Source organism: Polypterus senegalus, chromosome 1 (assembly GCF_016835505.1).
Source record: "Polypterus senegalus isolate Bchr_013 chromosome 1, ASM1683550v1, whole genome shotgun sequence".
NCBI lineage: Eukaryota > Metazoa > Chordata > Cladistia > Polypteriformes > Polypteridae > Polypterus > Polypterus senegalus.
Genome location: NC_053154.1, coordinates 197,490,740 through 197,509,405, shown reverse-complemented (window position 1 = coordinate 197,509,405; position 18,666 = coordinate 197,490,740). Strand labels below are relative to the sequence as shown.

Below are 18,666 nucleotides of genomic sequence, written 5' to 3'. Positions count from 1 at the left end.
AATATGTGATCTGCTACTTATTTGAAAAAAAAAATTACTAGATCAACTTTTTCGATGCTTATAGTTCTAATTCTATAGCCTACTCTGTTCCAGACTAAAGAGGTTTAACTCACATAGCCTGTCAGTTTAGGTCTTTAAGTCCAGCATGTACTTGGTTGATCTCCTCTGCACAGCTTCAAGTGCTACTGTGTCTTTTTGTACTGCAAATTATGATTGAAACACATTATTCTAGAAAACTTCACGAAAATGTGTTAAATAGGCTGCCAGGACAATTATTATATCAACCAGCCATTTGAGCCTGATTAATTTCAAAGTCTCCTTTTCTTTGTGAAATGTCTAACTCTGTTAACAAAATGGTACAACATACGACATCTGACTATCATTGCTATTAAGTTTTGTCTAAACAGTTAAAGGAAAGTCTTTATCCATATCCAGCGGAGGCCTACACTAATAATGGTGAAAGTTAATAAGTTGGGAACCAAGGGCTGTAGAATGAGACCCCATTCTGTCTCTTTGTGTAACATTAAGCATTTAAGACGCTTGTGCCCACAGTTGTTTAGAATATATAATTCATATTAGCATTACATTTTACTTCAACTGTTTCTGGTGGAGTTCTTTAATTTGGCCACCAAGGAAGCAAACTAGCCTTACTTGGTGCTAGTCCCAAGCCCGGATAAATAGAGAGGGTTATTGTCAGGAAAAGCATAAACTTTAGACAGAACCATAATGATAGATTCAATCTAATCAGCTTTGGAAAATGCTAGGGTGTACTCCGTAGCCACCTTGCCTGACCCCTGTGGGAAGAGCAGATGAAAGATGAGCAAGGTGAAGTGTGAAGTCTTGCATGAGCATTATAGGATCAAGAATAGATGAAAGAGGTTCTTTGAAAGGCTGTTGAATTAAGTAAATCCAAGGTTACTACTTGGGGATGAAGTTCCAAATGAATGGCTAGTACCAGGAATAAGGAGGGAGGAAGTAAAAGAAGCTCTGAACATAATGAAAAATGGAAAGGCAACAGGATGGGATGAAATTACAGCAGAAGTGTAGAAAAGATCAGGAGAAGAGGGACTAGATGTGTTATGGGTCCTAATGCAGAAGAGACATGAACTGGAGAGGATACCAAAAGTGAGGAGGAACAGTGTAAATGTACCCATTTATAAGGAGAAGGGTGATATTCAGGATGGTGGAAACTATACAGGGATAAAGCTAATGTTACACACAATGAAAATTTATGAAAGTGTTAGAGAAGAGACCACCACAGGGGAGTAGCAGTTTGGTTTTATACCAAGGAATGGAACAACCGTCTTTGCATTGAGGCAGCTCATAGAGAAGCATCAGAAAAGATTGCATATGGTGTTTATTGATTTTGAGAAGGTTTATGATAGAGTGCCATGTCCAAATGTAGCAACCACAAGATAAGGGCACGCGATTCCTACACTTCACAACCCAAAGGGAAGTGGACGATAATAGAAGGTTGAAGTAGCATTACCATATTCGGTCCTCGGCCCCTCTTGTCCCCTATGCACACCCTTATATAACTGGCAAAAAATCTCACGCAAAAGAAAGTGGGACTGAAAAATATATTGACATTTACTATTTACATTTACTTGCGGGGGTGCCTGAGCTGGAGAGTGCAGACCTATAAATACTTGGGAGTGCAGCTGGATGATAAATTGGACTGAATATTGATGCTCTGTGTAAGAAAGGTCGGAACCGACTATACTTCCTTAGAAGGTTGGCGTCCTTCAATATCTGCAATAAGATGCTGCAAATGTTCTACCAGACGGTTGTGGCGAGTGCCCTTTTCTACGTGGTGGTGTGTTGGGGAGGCAACATAAAGATGAAGGACGCCTCACGCCTGGACAAACTTGTTAGGAAGGCAGGCTCTATTGTAGGAATGAAGCTGGACAGTTTAACATCTGTGGCAGAGCAACGGGTGCTAAGCAAACTCCTGTCAATCATGGAGAATCCACTGACTCTCCTGAACAGTGTTATCTCCAGGCAGAGGAGTAGCTTCAGTGACAGACTGCTGTCACTGTCCTGCTCCACTGACAGACTGAGGAGATCGTTCCTCCCCCACACTACGCGACTCTTCAATTCCACCCGGGGTTAAATGCTAACATTATTCATATTTATAAGTTATTGTCTGTTTTTACATGCATTTTTATTACTCTTTAATTTAATATTGTTTTTTGTATCAGTATACTGCTGCTGGATTATGTGAATTTCCCCTTAAGATTAATAAAGTATCTATCTATCTATCTAAGGTAAGGTTTATAAGACAGTGGTAAGACCAGCAATGTTGTTTGGAACTGAGGCATGGGCAGTAAAGGGAGTGCAGGAGAAATGTTAGATGTGGCAGAAATGAGAATGTTGATATGGATATGTGGAATTACAAGAAAGGACAAGATAAAAAATGAGACAATCAGAGGTACAACAAAAGTGGAAGAGATCATTTAAAAAAATACAGAAAAGTAGGCTGAAGTGTTATGAACATGTGATGAGTACAGGTAATGAATAAGCAAAAGAGTGATGGGAATGGAAGTACAGGGGAAGAGAAAGTGAGGGAGGCCATAGCGGAGGTGGGTGAATAAAGTAAAAGAAGATTTGAAGAAAAAAGGCTTAATTGGTGAAAAGATGCAGGACTGAGCTGTATGGAGAAGACTGATCAAGCACAAGAAGAAGAAGATTTCTGGTGCTCCTGCTGTATTATCTCTGCAATTTGGTCTTTATCATGTAAAGTTTTTAATATTTCTAATAGGAAAGAGCATTCGGTTTCTTGCTAGTGCAATGTTGATTATCAGATAATTCATATCTAAAGATATTGTTATTATTACTATTATTATTATTATTATATTATTTAATCTCTAAAGATATTGCTATTATTATTATTAATTCTCTATTATAGTAAAAAAAATCTTGGAAAGAGAAACGAGACATGACTTTGTAGCAACTGCAAGACACGGCCACGCGATTCCTACACTTCACAACCCAAAGGGAAGTGGACGATAATAGAAGGTTAAAGTAGCATTACCATATTCGGTCCTCAGCCCGTCTTGTCCCCTATGCACGTCCTTATATAACTGGCAAAAAAAATGTCACGCAAATGGAAAGTGGGACTGAAAAATATATTAACATTTATTATTTACATTTACGTGCCCGGTGCCTGAGTGCTCATTAGTGATTTCCTTTCCCAGACGCCCTCCCCAGCGCCCAAATCCGAATCCCCGGTTCGACGTAGACAATAAACAAAAAAAAATGTTCTCCGAAAACGCCAAAAATGAAAAATGTACTTAATCCACATATAAGGAAAAATAAATCCTGCAGTTCAGTTCCTTCCACAGGGCAGGAGGAAAACACAACAGTCCTCCGGTGGAAATGGCTTCTCCACGGACTATCACGAAGAAATGCGAATTCAGGTATCTGACTCACCAGACGGGAGCACCCGGAGAACACCAGAACCTGGCCTCTTCTCGGGGATTCGTCACCCGATTATTTCTTCGGGGTGGCCACCCACAAATAGCAGACGTCCCTGGGTGACTGTCAAGTTATGTAGCCTTGCTACAACTTTCTCAGAGAGACTCTTTCACGTCCCGCGAGACGAGACTTTGTGTCAAGAGATTTCATCACGCCCTGGGCTGGAAATAAAAGACAGAGTAGATGACAAAGTAGAATGTCGTAAACAATTCAAAAATGTGGTGCGATACACATACAGAGAAGGTTAGAGATAATGGAAGTAAGTAAATTCGAAAGTCTCAGAAAAATTATAGTAAAGATCACATTAGCGCAAACAAATGGAAATTATTACTCGGTGAAATAACGGAACAACAAAAAGAGATTGAATATATTGTTCAGATTTAAACTTTAAGTCAGAGACTTGTAGTTTGTCTAATTTGTGTTGCCATCAGGGAAAAGTAGTGCTTCTTATATGAAGAGGCATTTCAGCGAAAATTAAAAGATTTGTTGTGAAATCCACAAACGCTGTCAAGCTTGGGTCAAAGAGTTGTACAGATACACAGGAGATTTTAGAGACAGAAACGTTATTCAAACACTTCAAACAAACATAAGTCTCTTTCAGGAGTGAATCGAGCTGTAGTAGGAGGTGACAGTTCCGTCTCTCAATTAAAAGAATAGAAAATCTTTCTCTTCATACGAGTGCGCCTCAGGTGCAGGACCCCCAAAAAGGAGCAGAGGATGCCTGGGGGAGAAGAGAAACAAGGCAGTGAGAGAAAAGAACAGCTGTTGTACAGGGTTTTAAGTGTTCGAAACGCCACGTGTGATGCAGATCATGCGGCATGGCAGCAGCAGCAGCAAACCAGCAGCTGATTGAGTAAAGAGGATGTAAAAAACAAAACTGTATATGTTTCCCATTGCATCATCATTTAAGAGGAGGTTTCGGAGGAGCCCACATCTCCTTGGGGTGCGTGTCGGCCCTACTCTTCACAATGCAAGAGGCAGAGAGCGCAGGTCTTTGACGGTTGGCGAGCGAGGCCCCCTAGTATTATTTAAATAACATACTTCTTTTTTTCTGTACAGACCTGTAACGGCTGACCCCTTACCCAGACTGGCAACTACACAACCAAGACCTGTGGCTTGCCTAAACTGAGGAATCTAAAGACAATACCCAGCTGTAACCCTTACAAGAAGTCTTTTCCCCCAATTGACGAATAAACAGGCAATGCAAGTCAGTGTGTAAAATTAAGTGCAGATATATTGAATTGTGAAAACTAATATACAAGGGCAGACAGACACTCAATAATATATATATATATATAATATATATATATATATATATATATATATATATACAGTGGTGTGAAAAACTATTTGCCCCTTCCTGATTTCTTATTCTTTTGCATGTTTGTCACACAAAATGTTTCTGATCATCAAACACATTTAACCATTAGTCAAATATTGTACAAGTAAACACAAAATGCAGTTTTTAAATGATGGTTTTTATTATTTAGGGAGAAAAAATCCAAACCTACATGGCCCTGTGTGAAAAAGTAATTGCCCCCTGAACCTAATAACTGGTTGGGCCACCCTTAGCAGCAATAACTGCAATCAAGCGTTTGTGATAACTTGCAATGAGTCATTTACAGTGCTCTGGAGGAATTTTGGCCCACTCATCTTTGCAGAATTGTTGTAATTCAGCTTTATTTTAGGGTTTTCTAGCATGAACCGCCTTTTTAAGGTCATGCCATAGCATCTCAATTGGATTCAGGTCAGGACTTTGACTAGGTCACTCCAAAGTCTTCATTTTGTTTTTCTTCAGCCATTCAGAGGTGGATTTGCTGGTGTGTTTTCGGTCATTGTCCTGTTGCAGCACCCAAGATCGCTTCAGCTTGAGTTGACGAACAGATGGCCGGACATTCTCCTTCAGAATTTTTTGGTAGACAGTAGAATTCATGGTTCCATCTATCACAGCAAGCCTTCCAGGTCCTGAAGCAGCAAAACAACCCCAGACCATCACACTACCACCACCATATTTTACTGTTGGTATGATGTTCTTTTTCTGAAATGCTGTGTTCCTTTTACGCCAGATGTAACTGGACATTTGCCTTCCAAAAAGTTCAACTTTTGTCTCATCAATCCACAAGGTATTTTCCCAAAAGTCTTGGCAATCATTGAGATGAAAATTGAGACGAGCCCTAATGTTCTTTTTGCTTAACAGTGGTTTGCGTCTTGGAAATCTGCCATGCAGGCCGTTTTTGCCCAGTCTCTTTCTTATGGAGTCGTGAACACTGACCTTAATTGAGGCAAGTGAGGCCTGCGGTTCTTTAGACGTTGTCCTGGGGTCTTTTGTGACCTCTCGGATGAGTCGTCTCTGCGCTCTTGGGGTAATTTTGGTCGGCGGCCACTCCTGGGAAGGTTCACCACTGTTCCATGTTTTTGCCATTTGTGGATAATGGCTCTCACTGTGGTTCGCTGGAGTCCCAAAGCTTTAGAAATGGCTTTATAACCTTTACCAGACTGATAGATCTCAATTACTTCTGTTCTCATTTGTTCCTGAATTTCTTTGGATCTTGGCATGATGTCTAGCTTTTGAGGTATTTTTGGTCTACTTCTCTGTGTCAGGCAGCTCCTATTTAAGTGATTTCTTGATTGAAACAGGTGTGGCTACGGAAATTGAACTCAGGTGTGATACACCACAGTTAGGTTATTTTTTAACAAGGGGGCAATTACTTTTTCACACAGGGCCATGTAGGTTTGGATTTTTTCTCCTAAATAATAAAACCATCATTTAAAAACTGCATTTTGTGTTTACTTGTGTTATATTTGACTAATGGTTAAATGTGTTTGATGATCAGAAACATTTTGTGTGACAAACATGCAAAAGAATAAGAAATCAGGAAGGGGCAAATAGTTTTTCACACCACTGTATATATATATATATATATATATATATATATATATATACACACACACACACACACACACACACAATTCCCCACTATCCCAAAGACACCAGTGAAAGACACTATATATATATATATATATATATATATATATATATATTGTGAACTTGACCCCGGACACAGGCAGACAGACATCATTTTGCTCACCACACACTCGTTTATTTTATACTATTTACAGATTTTCCCGCGCTCAAGTCCCCAGTGCCTCTTGCACCGATTCAACAGCTCAGGCCTTACAACGCCTCTGTCTCCCTTTCCAGGCCTTACAATGCCTCTGTCTCTCTTTTCTCTGGCCGCCTCCAGTCCTCCCGCTAGCTCCGTCCTCTTCCACCCGACTTCCGCTCCAGACTGAAGGGAGGCGCCTATATAATGCCCCGGATGAGCACCAGGTGTTTCCGCATCCATTCCTTGGCCACGCCCAGCGTGGCGGAAGTGCCGCTGTCCTCCCGCAGCTCTCCGGTCGCCACAATAAGTCTTCCCCGGCACTTCCTGGTGTGGCGGAAGTGTCGGGCTCCCGGGATATTAGGTACTGGGCGCCGCCTGGCGGTGGCCACGGGTCCCTACAGGGCTGGGCTTCAAAGCCCTGTACCCGAGGCCCCCCTGCCTAACCAGGACGGACGCCCCACTCTGTCTGGAGGAGGCACTCGCCCTCCTCCGGTCCTCAAGCGTCCGGCGGGCTCCAGCCCCAACCGGCAACCGCGACGGGATAAACCGGCATCGGGGCGCCGCCTGGCGGTGACCACGGGCCCCTACAGGGAAGGGCTTCCATGCCCTCAACCCGTGGCCCCAACAGAACCAGGACGGACGCCTCTCGGGTCTGGAGGAGGCACAAGCCCTCCTCACGTCCTCCTGGCGTCCGGCGGGCTCCAGCCCGCCGGGGCCACAGTGCCCCACCGCTAGCGAGGACGCGTGGTCCAACGGCACAACCGAAAGGGCAGCACGTCCCCAGCGAGGGTCCTACTATGTCCCCAGGGTCCAACACGGCACCCTGGGACATCTGTCTCGGCACCCTCGCGCGCAACGCCCCTGTGGTCTGCGCCGCCGCCCCGCTGTTCCCCAGCGGGTCACCGTAGGCCTCCGGCGTGGAGCACTCGCCGGGCGGCCCGCTTTCAGGAGGGCAGGTCCCTGACGGCGTTGTCCTCAGCGCTGCCGGGGCTTGGGCCTGTGGAAAAAAGGAAAAGAGGGCCAGAAGCACTGCCAGGACACTCACCCCGAGTGCCCTGCCGGTCTCCGTACCCGCAGTGCTCCTGCCCCCCTCCGACAGCCCCTGACTTGCCTGCTGAAGTCCTCCGTCGCAGGTTCCATGCCCGTCCGCCTGTTATCCGCGGCACCGCTCGCAGGCGGCTCGCCCAGCCGCCCAGGGGATCTCCTCTGCCCGCACAGAGGACGGCCCTTCTCCGGACGCGCGCACCCAGCGCCGCGCCCTCTCCCTATCGGAGGAACCGGCGCACCCTTCGTTTCCTCCTTCTTTTCTTGACGCTGACGGTCTGGGTCTGAGCACAGCGAAAGCTCAAATCCAGCCCGTCTGCGTCCACGCAAGCGACAGGAGACAGCTGCAGGCTTGAAGCGCAGGGCGCTAGGACCCAGGGCACTCAGCAGCCCCGATCCTACCAGCCCTTGCGTGTTCGAGCTCCTCGCCTGCGCCAGCCATCTGCACCACCGCGTCCGCTGTTGGGAAGTTGCCTACTGGAGCCGGTCTTCCCGTAAACGGTCACGGCCATGTTCGGCGAACCCCCCTACTTGCTTTACGGGGACGGCAACACTCACCACCCCCGCAGTGCTCCGCCGGCCTCCGGTTCCAGCGCCCGATCCTCCGTCTCACCCGGCGTCTCTCCCGGCGCGACCGCCTTCCCCATCAGCTCCTCCAACTGAGCGGCGATAGCACTCAGCATCTGCATCATAGACGACTCGGCGGGCGAGGGGATTCCCCCGACACGCGCCGAGCCGCTGGTGGGAACAAAGAGACAGACGCCGGTGAGCTTACCTGTCGATCAGCTGCACTCGACGCCTGCCTCCTGTGGGCCACTCCTCCTGGCCCAATCGGTCTCTTCTCCGCGCGGGACTGGCATTCCTTGGACCCGCCTCTATCCAATCATCGGCGGAGTACGCAAGACACACCGCCAATCCCGTGCCTGTCAGCGGCGGGACCACCGCCCGCTGCCATCTTGTCTCCCCTGCGCTGGGTACGGAGGCGTGCCTCCTCACCAGCGCTGTAGCTGCAGCGATTCCTCGAGCCGCAGCGGCTCCGATTCCGCAGCCTCCTTTGCTGCCTCCGTAGCCGCACTGCCGACAGCCCGTGGCCCGGCGCCTGCCACAGACGCGGATCCGGTCTGTCCCTCCCTGTGGAAAACAAGGTATGACCGACCCCGAAGGGCCGATTACTGCAGGGCAGGGTACTCACCTCCCGGATCCCGTCTTGCCGAGGCCCCCACCTCGGTGTGGCCTTTTGCGTCGCCACGCCGGCCTGGCTGTCCGTGTCGACAGCGCGACTTCGGAGCCCGCTGCGCTCGGCGATGTCTATTCCTCCTCCGCACTCGGGGATATCCATGCCGCGGTCCGGCGGCGGTTTCCGGAGCAAAACGCACCCGCGGGGTTTTGCACGGGCCACACCTGCAACAAGTGTGTGGAGTCCCCTGCTGTGCCGGGTCATTCACAAAATATTTATCGTTATGGGGCCCCCGTCTTGCACCAGACGGTTGGCCCCACGTTGGGCGCCATTGTGAACTTGACCCCGGACACAGGCAGACAGACATCGTTTTGCTCACCACACACTCGTTTATTTTATACTATTTACAGATTTTCCCGCGCTCAAGTCCCCAGTGCCTCTTGCACCGATTCAATAGCTCAGGCCTTACAACCTCTGTCTCTCTTCTCTGGCGCCTCCAGTCCTCCCGCTAGCTCCGTCCTCTTCCACCCGACTTCCGCTCCAGACTGAAGGGAGGCGCCCTATATAATGCCCGGATGAGCACCAGGTGTTTCCGGCATCCATTCCTTGGCCACGCCCCAGCGTGGCGGAAGTGCCGGCTGTCCTCCCGGCAGCTCTCCGGTCGCCACAATAAGTCTTCCCCCCGGCACTTCCTGGTGTGGCGGAAGTGTCGGGCTCCCGGGATAATTAGGTACTGGGGCGCCGCCTGGCGGTGGCCACGGGTCCCTACAGGGCTGGGCTTCAAAGCCCTGTACCCGAGGCCCCCTGCCTAACCAGGGCGGACGCCCCACTCTGTCTGGAGGAGGCACTCGCCCTCCTCCGGTCCTCAAGCGTCCGGCGGGCTCCAGCCCCAACCGCAACCGCACGGGATAAACCGGCATCGGGCGCCGCCTGGCGTGACCACGGGCCCCTACAGGAAGGGCTTCCATGCCCTCAACCCGTGGCCCCCAACAGAACCAGGACGGACGCCTCGCGGTCTGGAGGAGGCACAAGCCCTCCTCCGTCCTCCTGGCGTCCCGGCGGGCTCCAGCCCGGCCGGGGCCACAGTGCCCCACCGCTAGCGAGGACACGTGGTCGAGCGGCACAACCGAAAGGGCAGCACGTCCCCAGCGAGGGTCCTACTATGTCCCCAGGGTCCAACACGGCACCCTGGGACATCTGTCTTCGGCACCCTCGCCGCGCAAACGCCCCTGTGGTCTGCCGCTCGCCTCGCTGTTCCCCAGCGGGTCACCGTAGGCCTCCGGCGTGGAGCACTCCAGCGGGCCCGCTTCAGGAGGGCAGGTCCCTGACGGCGTTGTCCTCAGCGCTCGCGGGGCTTCGGCCTGTGGAAAAGGAAAAGAGGGCCAGAAGCACTGCCAGGACACTCAGCCCGAGTGCCCTGCCGGTCTCCGTACCCGCAGTGCTCCTGCCCCCTTCCGACAGCCCCTGACTTGCCTGTTGAAGTCCTCCGTCGCAGGTTCCATGCCCGTCCGCCTGTTATCCGCGGCACCGCTCGCAGGCGGCTCGCCCAGCCGCCCAGGGATCTCCTCTGCCCGCACAGAGGGGCGGCCCTTCTCGGACGCGCACCCAGCGCCAAGCCCTCTCTATCGGAGGAACCGCGCTCACCCTTCGTTTCCTCCTTCTTTTCTTGGAGCCGCTGACGGTCTGGGTCTGAGCACAGCAAAGCTCAAATCCAGCCCGTCTGCGTCCACGCAAGCGACAGGAGACAGCTGCAGGCTTGAAGCGCAGGGCGCTAGGACCCAGGGCACTCAGCAGCCCGATCCTACCAGCCCTTGCGTGTTCGAGCTCCTCGCCTGCCAGCCATCTGCACCACCGCGTCGCTGTTGGGAAGTTGCCTACTGAGCGGTCTTCCGTAAACGGTCACGGCCATGTTCGTGAACCCCTACTTGCTTTACGGGGACGGCAACACTCACCACCCCCGCAGTGCTCCGCCGGCCTCCGGTTCCAGCGCCGCGCCGATCCTCCGTCTCACCCGACGTCTCTCCCGACGCGACCGCCTTCCCCATCAGCTCCTCCAACTGAGCGGCGATAGCACTCAGCATCTGCATCATAGACGACTCGGCGGGCGAGGATTCCCCGACAGCGCCGAGCCGCTGGTGGGAACAAAGAGACAGACGCGGTGAGCTTACCTGTCGATCAGCTGCACTCGACGCCTGCCTCCTGTGGGCCACTCCTCCTGGCCCAATCGGGTCTCTTCTCCGCGCGGGACTGGCATTCCTTGGACCCGCCTCTATCCAATCATCGGCGGTACGCAAGACACACCGGCCAATCCCGTGCCTGTCAGCTGGCGGGACCACGGCCCGCTGCCATCTTGTCTCCCCTGCGCTGGAGTGGAGCGTGCCTCCTCACCGCGCTGTAGCTGCAGCGATTCCTCGAGCCGCAGCGGCTCCGATTCCGCAGTCTCCTTTGCTGCCTCCGTAGGCGCCCTGCCGGCAGCCCGTGGGCCGGCGCTCCTGCCACAGCGCGGATCCGGTCTGTCCCTCCCTGTGGAAAACAAGGTATGACCGACCCGAAGGGCCGATTACTGCAGGGCAGGGTACTCACCTCCCGGATCCCGTCTTGCCGAGGCCCCCACCTCGGTGTGGCCTTTTGCGTCGCCACGCCGGCCTGGCTGTCCGTGTCGACAGCGCGACTTTCGGAGCCCGCTGCGCTCCGGCGATGTCTATTCCTCCTCCGCACCCGGGGATATCCATGCCGCGTCCGGCGGTTTCGAGCAAAACGCACCCGCGGGTTTTGCACGGCCCACCTGCAACGAGTGTGTGGAGTCCCCTGCTGTGCCGGGTCATTCACAAAATATTTATCGTTATGGGGCCCCGTCTTGCACCAGGCGGTTGGCCCCGTTAAGCGCCATTGTGAACTTGACCCCGGACACAGGCAGACAGACATCGTTATGCTCACCACACACTCGTTTATTTTATACTATTTACAGATTTTCCCGCGCTCAACTCCCCAGTGCCTCTTGCACCGATTCAATAGCTCAGGCCTTACAACGCCTCTGTCTCTCTTCTCTCTGGCGCCTCCAGTCCTCCCGCTAGCTCCGTCCTCTTCCACCCGACTTCCGCTCCAGACTGAAGGGAGGCGGCCCTTATATAATGCCCCGGATGAGCACCAGGTGTTTCCGCATCCATTCCTTGGCCACGCCCCAGCGTGGCGGAAGTGCCGCTGTCCTCCGGCAGCTCTCCGGTCGCCACAATAAGTCTTCCCCGGCACTTCCTGGTGTGGCGGAAGTGTCGAGCTCCCGGATAATTAGGTACTGGGCGCCGCCTGGCGGTGGCCACGGGTCCCTACAGGGCTGGGCTTCAAAGCCCTGTACCCGAGGCCCCCTGCCTAACCAGGACGGACGCCCCACTCTGTCTGGAGGAGGCACTCGCCTCCTCCGGTCCTCCAAGCGTCCCGGCCGGGCTCCAGCCCCAACCGGCAACCGCACGGGATAAACCCGGCATCGGGCGCGCCTGGCGTGACCACGGCCCCTACAGGGAAGGGCTTCCATGCCCTCAACCCGTGGCCCCAACAGAACCAGGACGGACGCCCTCGGGTCTGGAGGAGCACAAGCCCTCCTCACGTCCTCCTGGGCGTCCCGGCGGGCTCCAGCCCGGCCGGGAGCCTAATATATATATATATATATATATATATATATATATATTTATCTTATTTGTAACAAGCACACAAATATATATAATGAAAATAATACAAAGCCCTCCCTTACCCCTAAACAATCAATGAATAAACACAAAACACAGAACACAGATCAAAAACAAACTGCAATTGAAGTGGATGTAGTAAACAGAGTCCAAAGTTATTAAAGTCCTGAAATAAATGGAATACTGGCTGATATGATATTTTGCTCTTTCCCGAAAATAATTCAAAACGATCTCACCGTGTGAGTCCTCAGCAATGGTTGAGTGAATAAGGATAATAGATAATGAAAAAGTAAATGGTAAAGTTGCACAATGAACGTAAGTGATGATTTGGAAAATGAAAGTGAAAAATGACTCCTTTCTCCTTTCTCCTTCTCTCTCCTTGCTCTTCTTTGATCTTTGCTCCTCTCGTTTAAATAACAAATATCCCGGATGTAATGGTTGTGGAAACAGGAAATAACAGTCATGGGGTAGCTGCCTCCCTCCCTCCATTTGTTTTCCAGGGACATTTACATATACACACATACAGTAGTAAACAGGACAATGTAAAAACTCAGCACAAAACACACATTGAATATCTACAATTATGTAGCCCCACTACAGAGAAATACTGGGTCAAGTTTCCGCTGCAAAAAAACATGAATGTAGTTTCCACATTGAAAAACCCAGTGTTTGGGCTGTAAAATGTTGACACAGTATGAACTGCAAACATTTATTGTAATGGTTACCAAAGCACAAACACAAATGCCATTTAGAAAGGCATGCTCTTTTGAAAAGCACTCGAGGGTGGTTTCACTTTGGTACAGGTAAATCATGAATTAAAATATCTGAGACAGCTTCTCATTCTTACCTGAAGAATTAGGGTTGTCTGTTAGGTCTGCCATCTCTTTCAGATATTTTCATAAATTTAACAAGCATTATGAGCACAGTTTTGTGCTTTGTAGGAAAACCCAGCCAGAGCAAAAATAAGGGCCAACATCACAAGGTCTGTTAGAATTTTAAAGCCCCTCTTCCCCAATTTTAATCCACAGAGTTGCAACATGTTGAAGGATCACAATCTCCTTATCTTGGGTTTTGGTTGTGATGATGAATGGGGAGAGGATTACCCAGTTGGAACCATGTGCCTGGTAATGGAAAATGAATAACAGAGGACCCCCAATGGAAAAGAAGTTTGGGATTGCTGGAATATTGGCAAGTGATCATCTTTTTCTGCTTTGCATAAACAAACAATAGTGAAATGCTGAGTAAATATACAGTAATATAAAACAATATTGAATGGAAATCAAGGGATGCTCTGTTCAAACTGTATAGTGCACAAGAAAGACTGCACCTGGAGTGCTTTGTGCCATTTGGTCATCTTGTCACAAAAACAAACATACAGTAGCAGCTTTAGAAGCTTTGCAGACATGAGTAGCCAAGTACACATGATACTAATGTCCTTATCTAATGGATTCTGTGAATGAAACCACTTTGCTTTTCAACAGAGTAGACTATGTGAACCTAATCTAAGTCTTTAAAATTTGGAAAATGTGTTTTATATACAGCATATATGAATCACGTATCTTAAAATGTTTTTTTATTCATAAGCTTTTGACAACCTACCAGGTGTCATCATCAGAGGAAAATAATTAGACATACAGGAATCAAAAGCAATATATAGGAAGTGAGGGAATGGGGAAACAATGGGATGACTCAGTAAGGTGGGGTTATTGACCCACACCACCCCATCCCCACATCAGAAAAATCAAGGCAGGCTGTCAGCTTTTTTTTGCAACTTTTAAGTTGTGTTTGCATAAAATGTGAAGTTCTTGTTGTTGCCCTCAATGTCTTTCTGTCTGCCTGTCTACTTAAAAGGACTCACCTCCTGGTGAAGTGATACTGTTAAATTTCTTCTTCAAGGGCATTGATAAAGTTTAGCCCTGGTTGACATATCTCAAAGAGAACACGCTCTACACATTTTGGAATTTCCCAAACTCCGATTTAAAAAGTAATAGCAAATTTTAAAAATTGTTTTTTTAAAACAGCTAGAGAATGAAGATATTGTACAAGGTTCCAAGAAAGTCATCAACCACTAGCAGACCTTCCCAATCATGGAATTTATTAATTGTATTGCCTGTAAATTTCACTGAGTTACAATCAAGAATGAGTCCAACCTGAAAAACCTGTAAAATACCTACCCATGCTACATAGGGTTTTATTAGAAGGTGCAGCCAGCTGTATTTGTCAGTCCAGAGACTCACATACATGAAGCTATGACAACCACACAGAGAGGAAAGGTGCTCTTCTGTTACCTTATAATAATGATGGGACGGAGTCTGCCTGGAAAGTGGGGGTTTATCACAGGTAGGTGGAATACATGCGTAGTGGTTGTAAAGTTGTTTTGTGTTTGTGGTCAATGGGAATGTCTTCTCTTTCAAGTCTAAAGGCTTTAATATTTCCTAAGGCTTCCTGTTTAATTCATAGTAAGATGCCTGAAGAAAATGTTTTTAATTTCTCATCTCCTGCTATGGTTTTTATGCAGAGTACTTTTATTTGATCTTTTTATTAATTCATTTAGGTCTTCCACATTTACATAATTTCATTAGCAATATTTTCTCATATAGCATAGACAACACTGTGTGACCTGAGCAAATCACCTAAACTACCTGAAATCCAATTATTTAAAAAAAATCTAAATTGCTTTACTGAAGCCATTTTGGATGAATGGGTCAGACAAATACAAGATATACATACTCATTTTAAGGGACAGTAAACACATTCCTGTCAGATATTGTTGAGTTCAACTTTATATATTGTATGTGTTCTATGTTTCTGTTTAATTACCTTTTGTCTTTTAAATTAAATATACTGTAGTTGTAATTAGTGTATAGCACGTTACATTCATAACAGGAAGTGTGCTTTATATCAGTAGCTTCTGTCCTGCTCTTACGTCTAATGGACTGTCGGCTCCAGTTTTTTACAGCTCATGTTTACTTGTCCCTGCAGTCCTAACTGGGTAAGCGGGTTGAAATAATTGATGAATAAATTTATGAATGAATACTTGCACAGGATCTTCAAACTTTGCTCCCCAATTATATATCTAGTATGAAATGACCTTATTCTCTGTCTTGTCTTGCGAGTTTTAACTTTTACTTGAGCACTTTGTGATAGCAGGTTCTACGAAGGCCAAAGAAGGAAAGAAACTTATGGTGAACTCAAATTCTGAAAGAGCTGGACCAAAGTGATTTGTGGCACTAGGCTATGAAATTTCAAAGCCCCCCCCCCCCTTAAGCAGAACATTTTTAGGACTCAAAGAAGTTCCCTTAGGCATGGGAAGTGATGTCATTGTTAGATGTAAGCTTGACTTATTTTAAAACCCTTTGTTTCAAAAGTTACCAATTGCTTTCACCTTTTTGAAGACATTTTCAAGATTAGACTGATATTGAGTGATAAATGCAATGGTAGCACAAAGGCACTAATATGAAGACTAGCAGGGAGTAGCTGAGAATATGTGGGGCCAGGCAGCAGTATGCATGTTTACATAAGCATGACTTTTTTCAGAAGTGTCTCGGATGAAATGCATCATATAAAAACAAAAAAAGAAGTGAATAAAGAATTTTTTTAGTTGTCTTAAGCTCAATCATATACAATGCTCTGTTACAATAGGGAGTATATTTGTGTGTAACGGCCGACCCCTTATTCCCAGCCGGCAGCTACACCTCCAAGACCTGTGGCCTGGATAATTGACTGAGAAACCTTTTCCTGTCAAGCCGTACTCCTACACAGATTAACTTTCCCCACAATCGACGGTTTGAAAAGCAAAGACAATAAGCAGAATGTAAAAGGAAACAAGAATAAATGTATTAAATGGGACAAGACACGCCACAAGACAAATGTACACTCAAATATTCCTCCACCCCAACAATCCCACAGCAAACCCGACAATATATATATATATAAATCCCCTCCCTTGTCCACGTTACATATGACACACACCACACAAACGACAAATGGCTGGCAAACGGAATGATCATGAACTTGAGTCCGGTACGTGAAATAAATGTCCTGAATACGGGTACTGATTAATGACGATAGTAATGTTCGTATTTCCCGGCGTTTGGAATAACCTCACCGTGATTCCTCGGCGTGCGGCGAATGATGATTCGACCCCGGGGTCTTCAGCGGTAAGCAGGTTGAAAGGCAGTCCGGATGAATGAAATACAAACTGGATGATAGCGCAATGGAATGAAACGGCAGGCAGGTTGTAATCGTGAATGCGTTATTGGTTGTTCTCCTTCTCTCTCCTCGTGCTGGTTCCCTTTCGTCTCCTCCTCTTCTCCTTAAATAATCCGTGACGGCAGTAATTGATTAATTGATATACAGGTGTTTTCCAGGTAAGTGATTGTGAACTCCTCCCATCATCCGTCCTCCTTTACGGGACAACATTAACTGATACACACAACGCAGTCAATGGGACAATGAAAACGAGACACACACAGCACTGACATTTAAACACTATGTGGCACCGCTACATGTGTTACAAATAAAAATGTTGCAATGTTAACTATATTGTTATAAACTAAAATGTTACACTAAGACTAGAAGAAGTCAGCTTACAGATGACAGTGAAGCACTGATTACAAGTTTTTTACACCTGACCAAAAAAGTACAATCTTAAGATGTTTGTAAATCTATTATAAATGTAAACTGTTCCGTAATTACTGTTCCACCATGTTTGCTAATAGGTAGCTCAAACACTTTCAAAAATCTAAGGTTTAGACTAGACAAAAAATGTAATGCAGTGCAATCAGTTTAGTTCAGTTCAGATTTTTGGTCATTTGTATAGAGTACAACAAACCTGTTATTTGCATGATTGACTAACATGTTGTCTCACAGCTCACAGTCCAAAGTTCATATTCCAGTCTGGACACTTTCAGTGCACTGCATTCCATCAACTCCGCTCATAAAATGTACATATAAATGTATAAATATATTTATACACATATATAAATATATTCAGACATTTTCTGAAACTAAATATTTCAATATGCACCTAATAAGGGACCAGATTGTTGTAGAGAACATCCACAACAGGCTAATTTAGAGTTTTCTTCTTATATCTCTTCATCTTTTCCCACTTCGATTTTTAGGTCGATGTGCTTGATTAACCTTCTATAAACAGCTCAGTCCTATACCTCCTCGCCAATAAAGCCCTTTTCTTTAAGATTTTCTTTAACTTTATCTATCCACCTTTGCCTTGGCATCCTTTGTTTTCTCTTCCTTTGTACTTCCATTCCCATTACTCTTTTGCCCACATATTCATTGTCTCTCCTCATCACACATCCATACCACTTCAACCTACTTTCCTATAATTCCTTAGATATCCCTCCCAATTTTGTTGTACCTTTGATTGTCTCATTTCTTATTCTGCCTTTTTTGTAACTCCACACATCCTTCTCAGCATTCTCATTTTTTTTATGTTAAGAATTTCCTTTCCTTTTTATGTTATTGCAATCCATACAAATCAATCAAGTTTTTACAAAAAGAAAAATTTAGTTAAAAACAAATCGATCTCACCCCTGAGAGAGAGAGCAAGCCAAACAGCATGAAATTTAAGACCTGTAAACATACATAAATTAATAAATTCTCTGTGCTTTATGAGATTATTTTAAAATATTACTGATTAGATCCTGCCATGTTTTGAAAAAAGTCTGTATGGATCCTCTAACTGAGTATTTGATTTTTTCCAATTTTAAATAATATAACACATCAGTTTCCCACTGACTTAAAAGAGGAGAGTTTGGGTTCTTCCAGTTTATCAGAATAAGTCTGCATGCCAAAAGTGTAGTGAATGCAATCTCAATTTGTTTGTCTTTCTTCACTTTAAACCCATCTGGAAGAACCCCAAACACAGCTGTTAATGGGTTAGGAGGGATTGTGAGACCAAGGCTTTCTGAAAGGTAATTAAAAAATTTTGTCCAGAATGGTGTTAATTTGGTGCAGGCCCAGAACATGTGACCCAGTGAGGCTGGAACTAGTTTGCAGCGTTCGCAGGTTGAATCATGCCCTGGAAACATTTTGGAGAGTTTTAGTCGAGACAGATGTGCTTGATATATAATTTTGAGTTGTATAATTGTATGCTTTGCGCATATGGAGCTTGAGTGAATTCTCTGCATTGCTACTTTCCACGCCTTTTCTGATACAG

The 18,666-nt window shown here is 46.9% G+C and overlaps 1 protein-coding gene across 1 annotated transcript in view; it reads left to right on the top strand.

Moving 5' to 3' along the window:
• Positions 1 to 14,720: 14,720 nt before the first annotated feature.
• LOC120540673 (uncharacterized threonine-rich GPI-anchored glycoprotein PJ4664.02-like) overlaps positions 14,721 to 18,666 on the top strand; it is a 45,492-nt gene continuing 41,546 nt past the window's right edge. Inside the window, exon 1 of the mRNA XM_039771671.1 lies at positions 14,721 to 14,825. Within this exon, the coding sequence (XP_039627605.1) occupies positions 14,735 to 14,825 (91 nt within the window). The 5' untranslated portion in view covers positions 14,721 to 14,734. The remainder of the gene's footprint in view (positions 14,826 to 18,666) is intronic.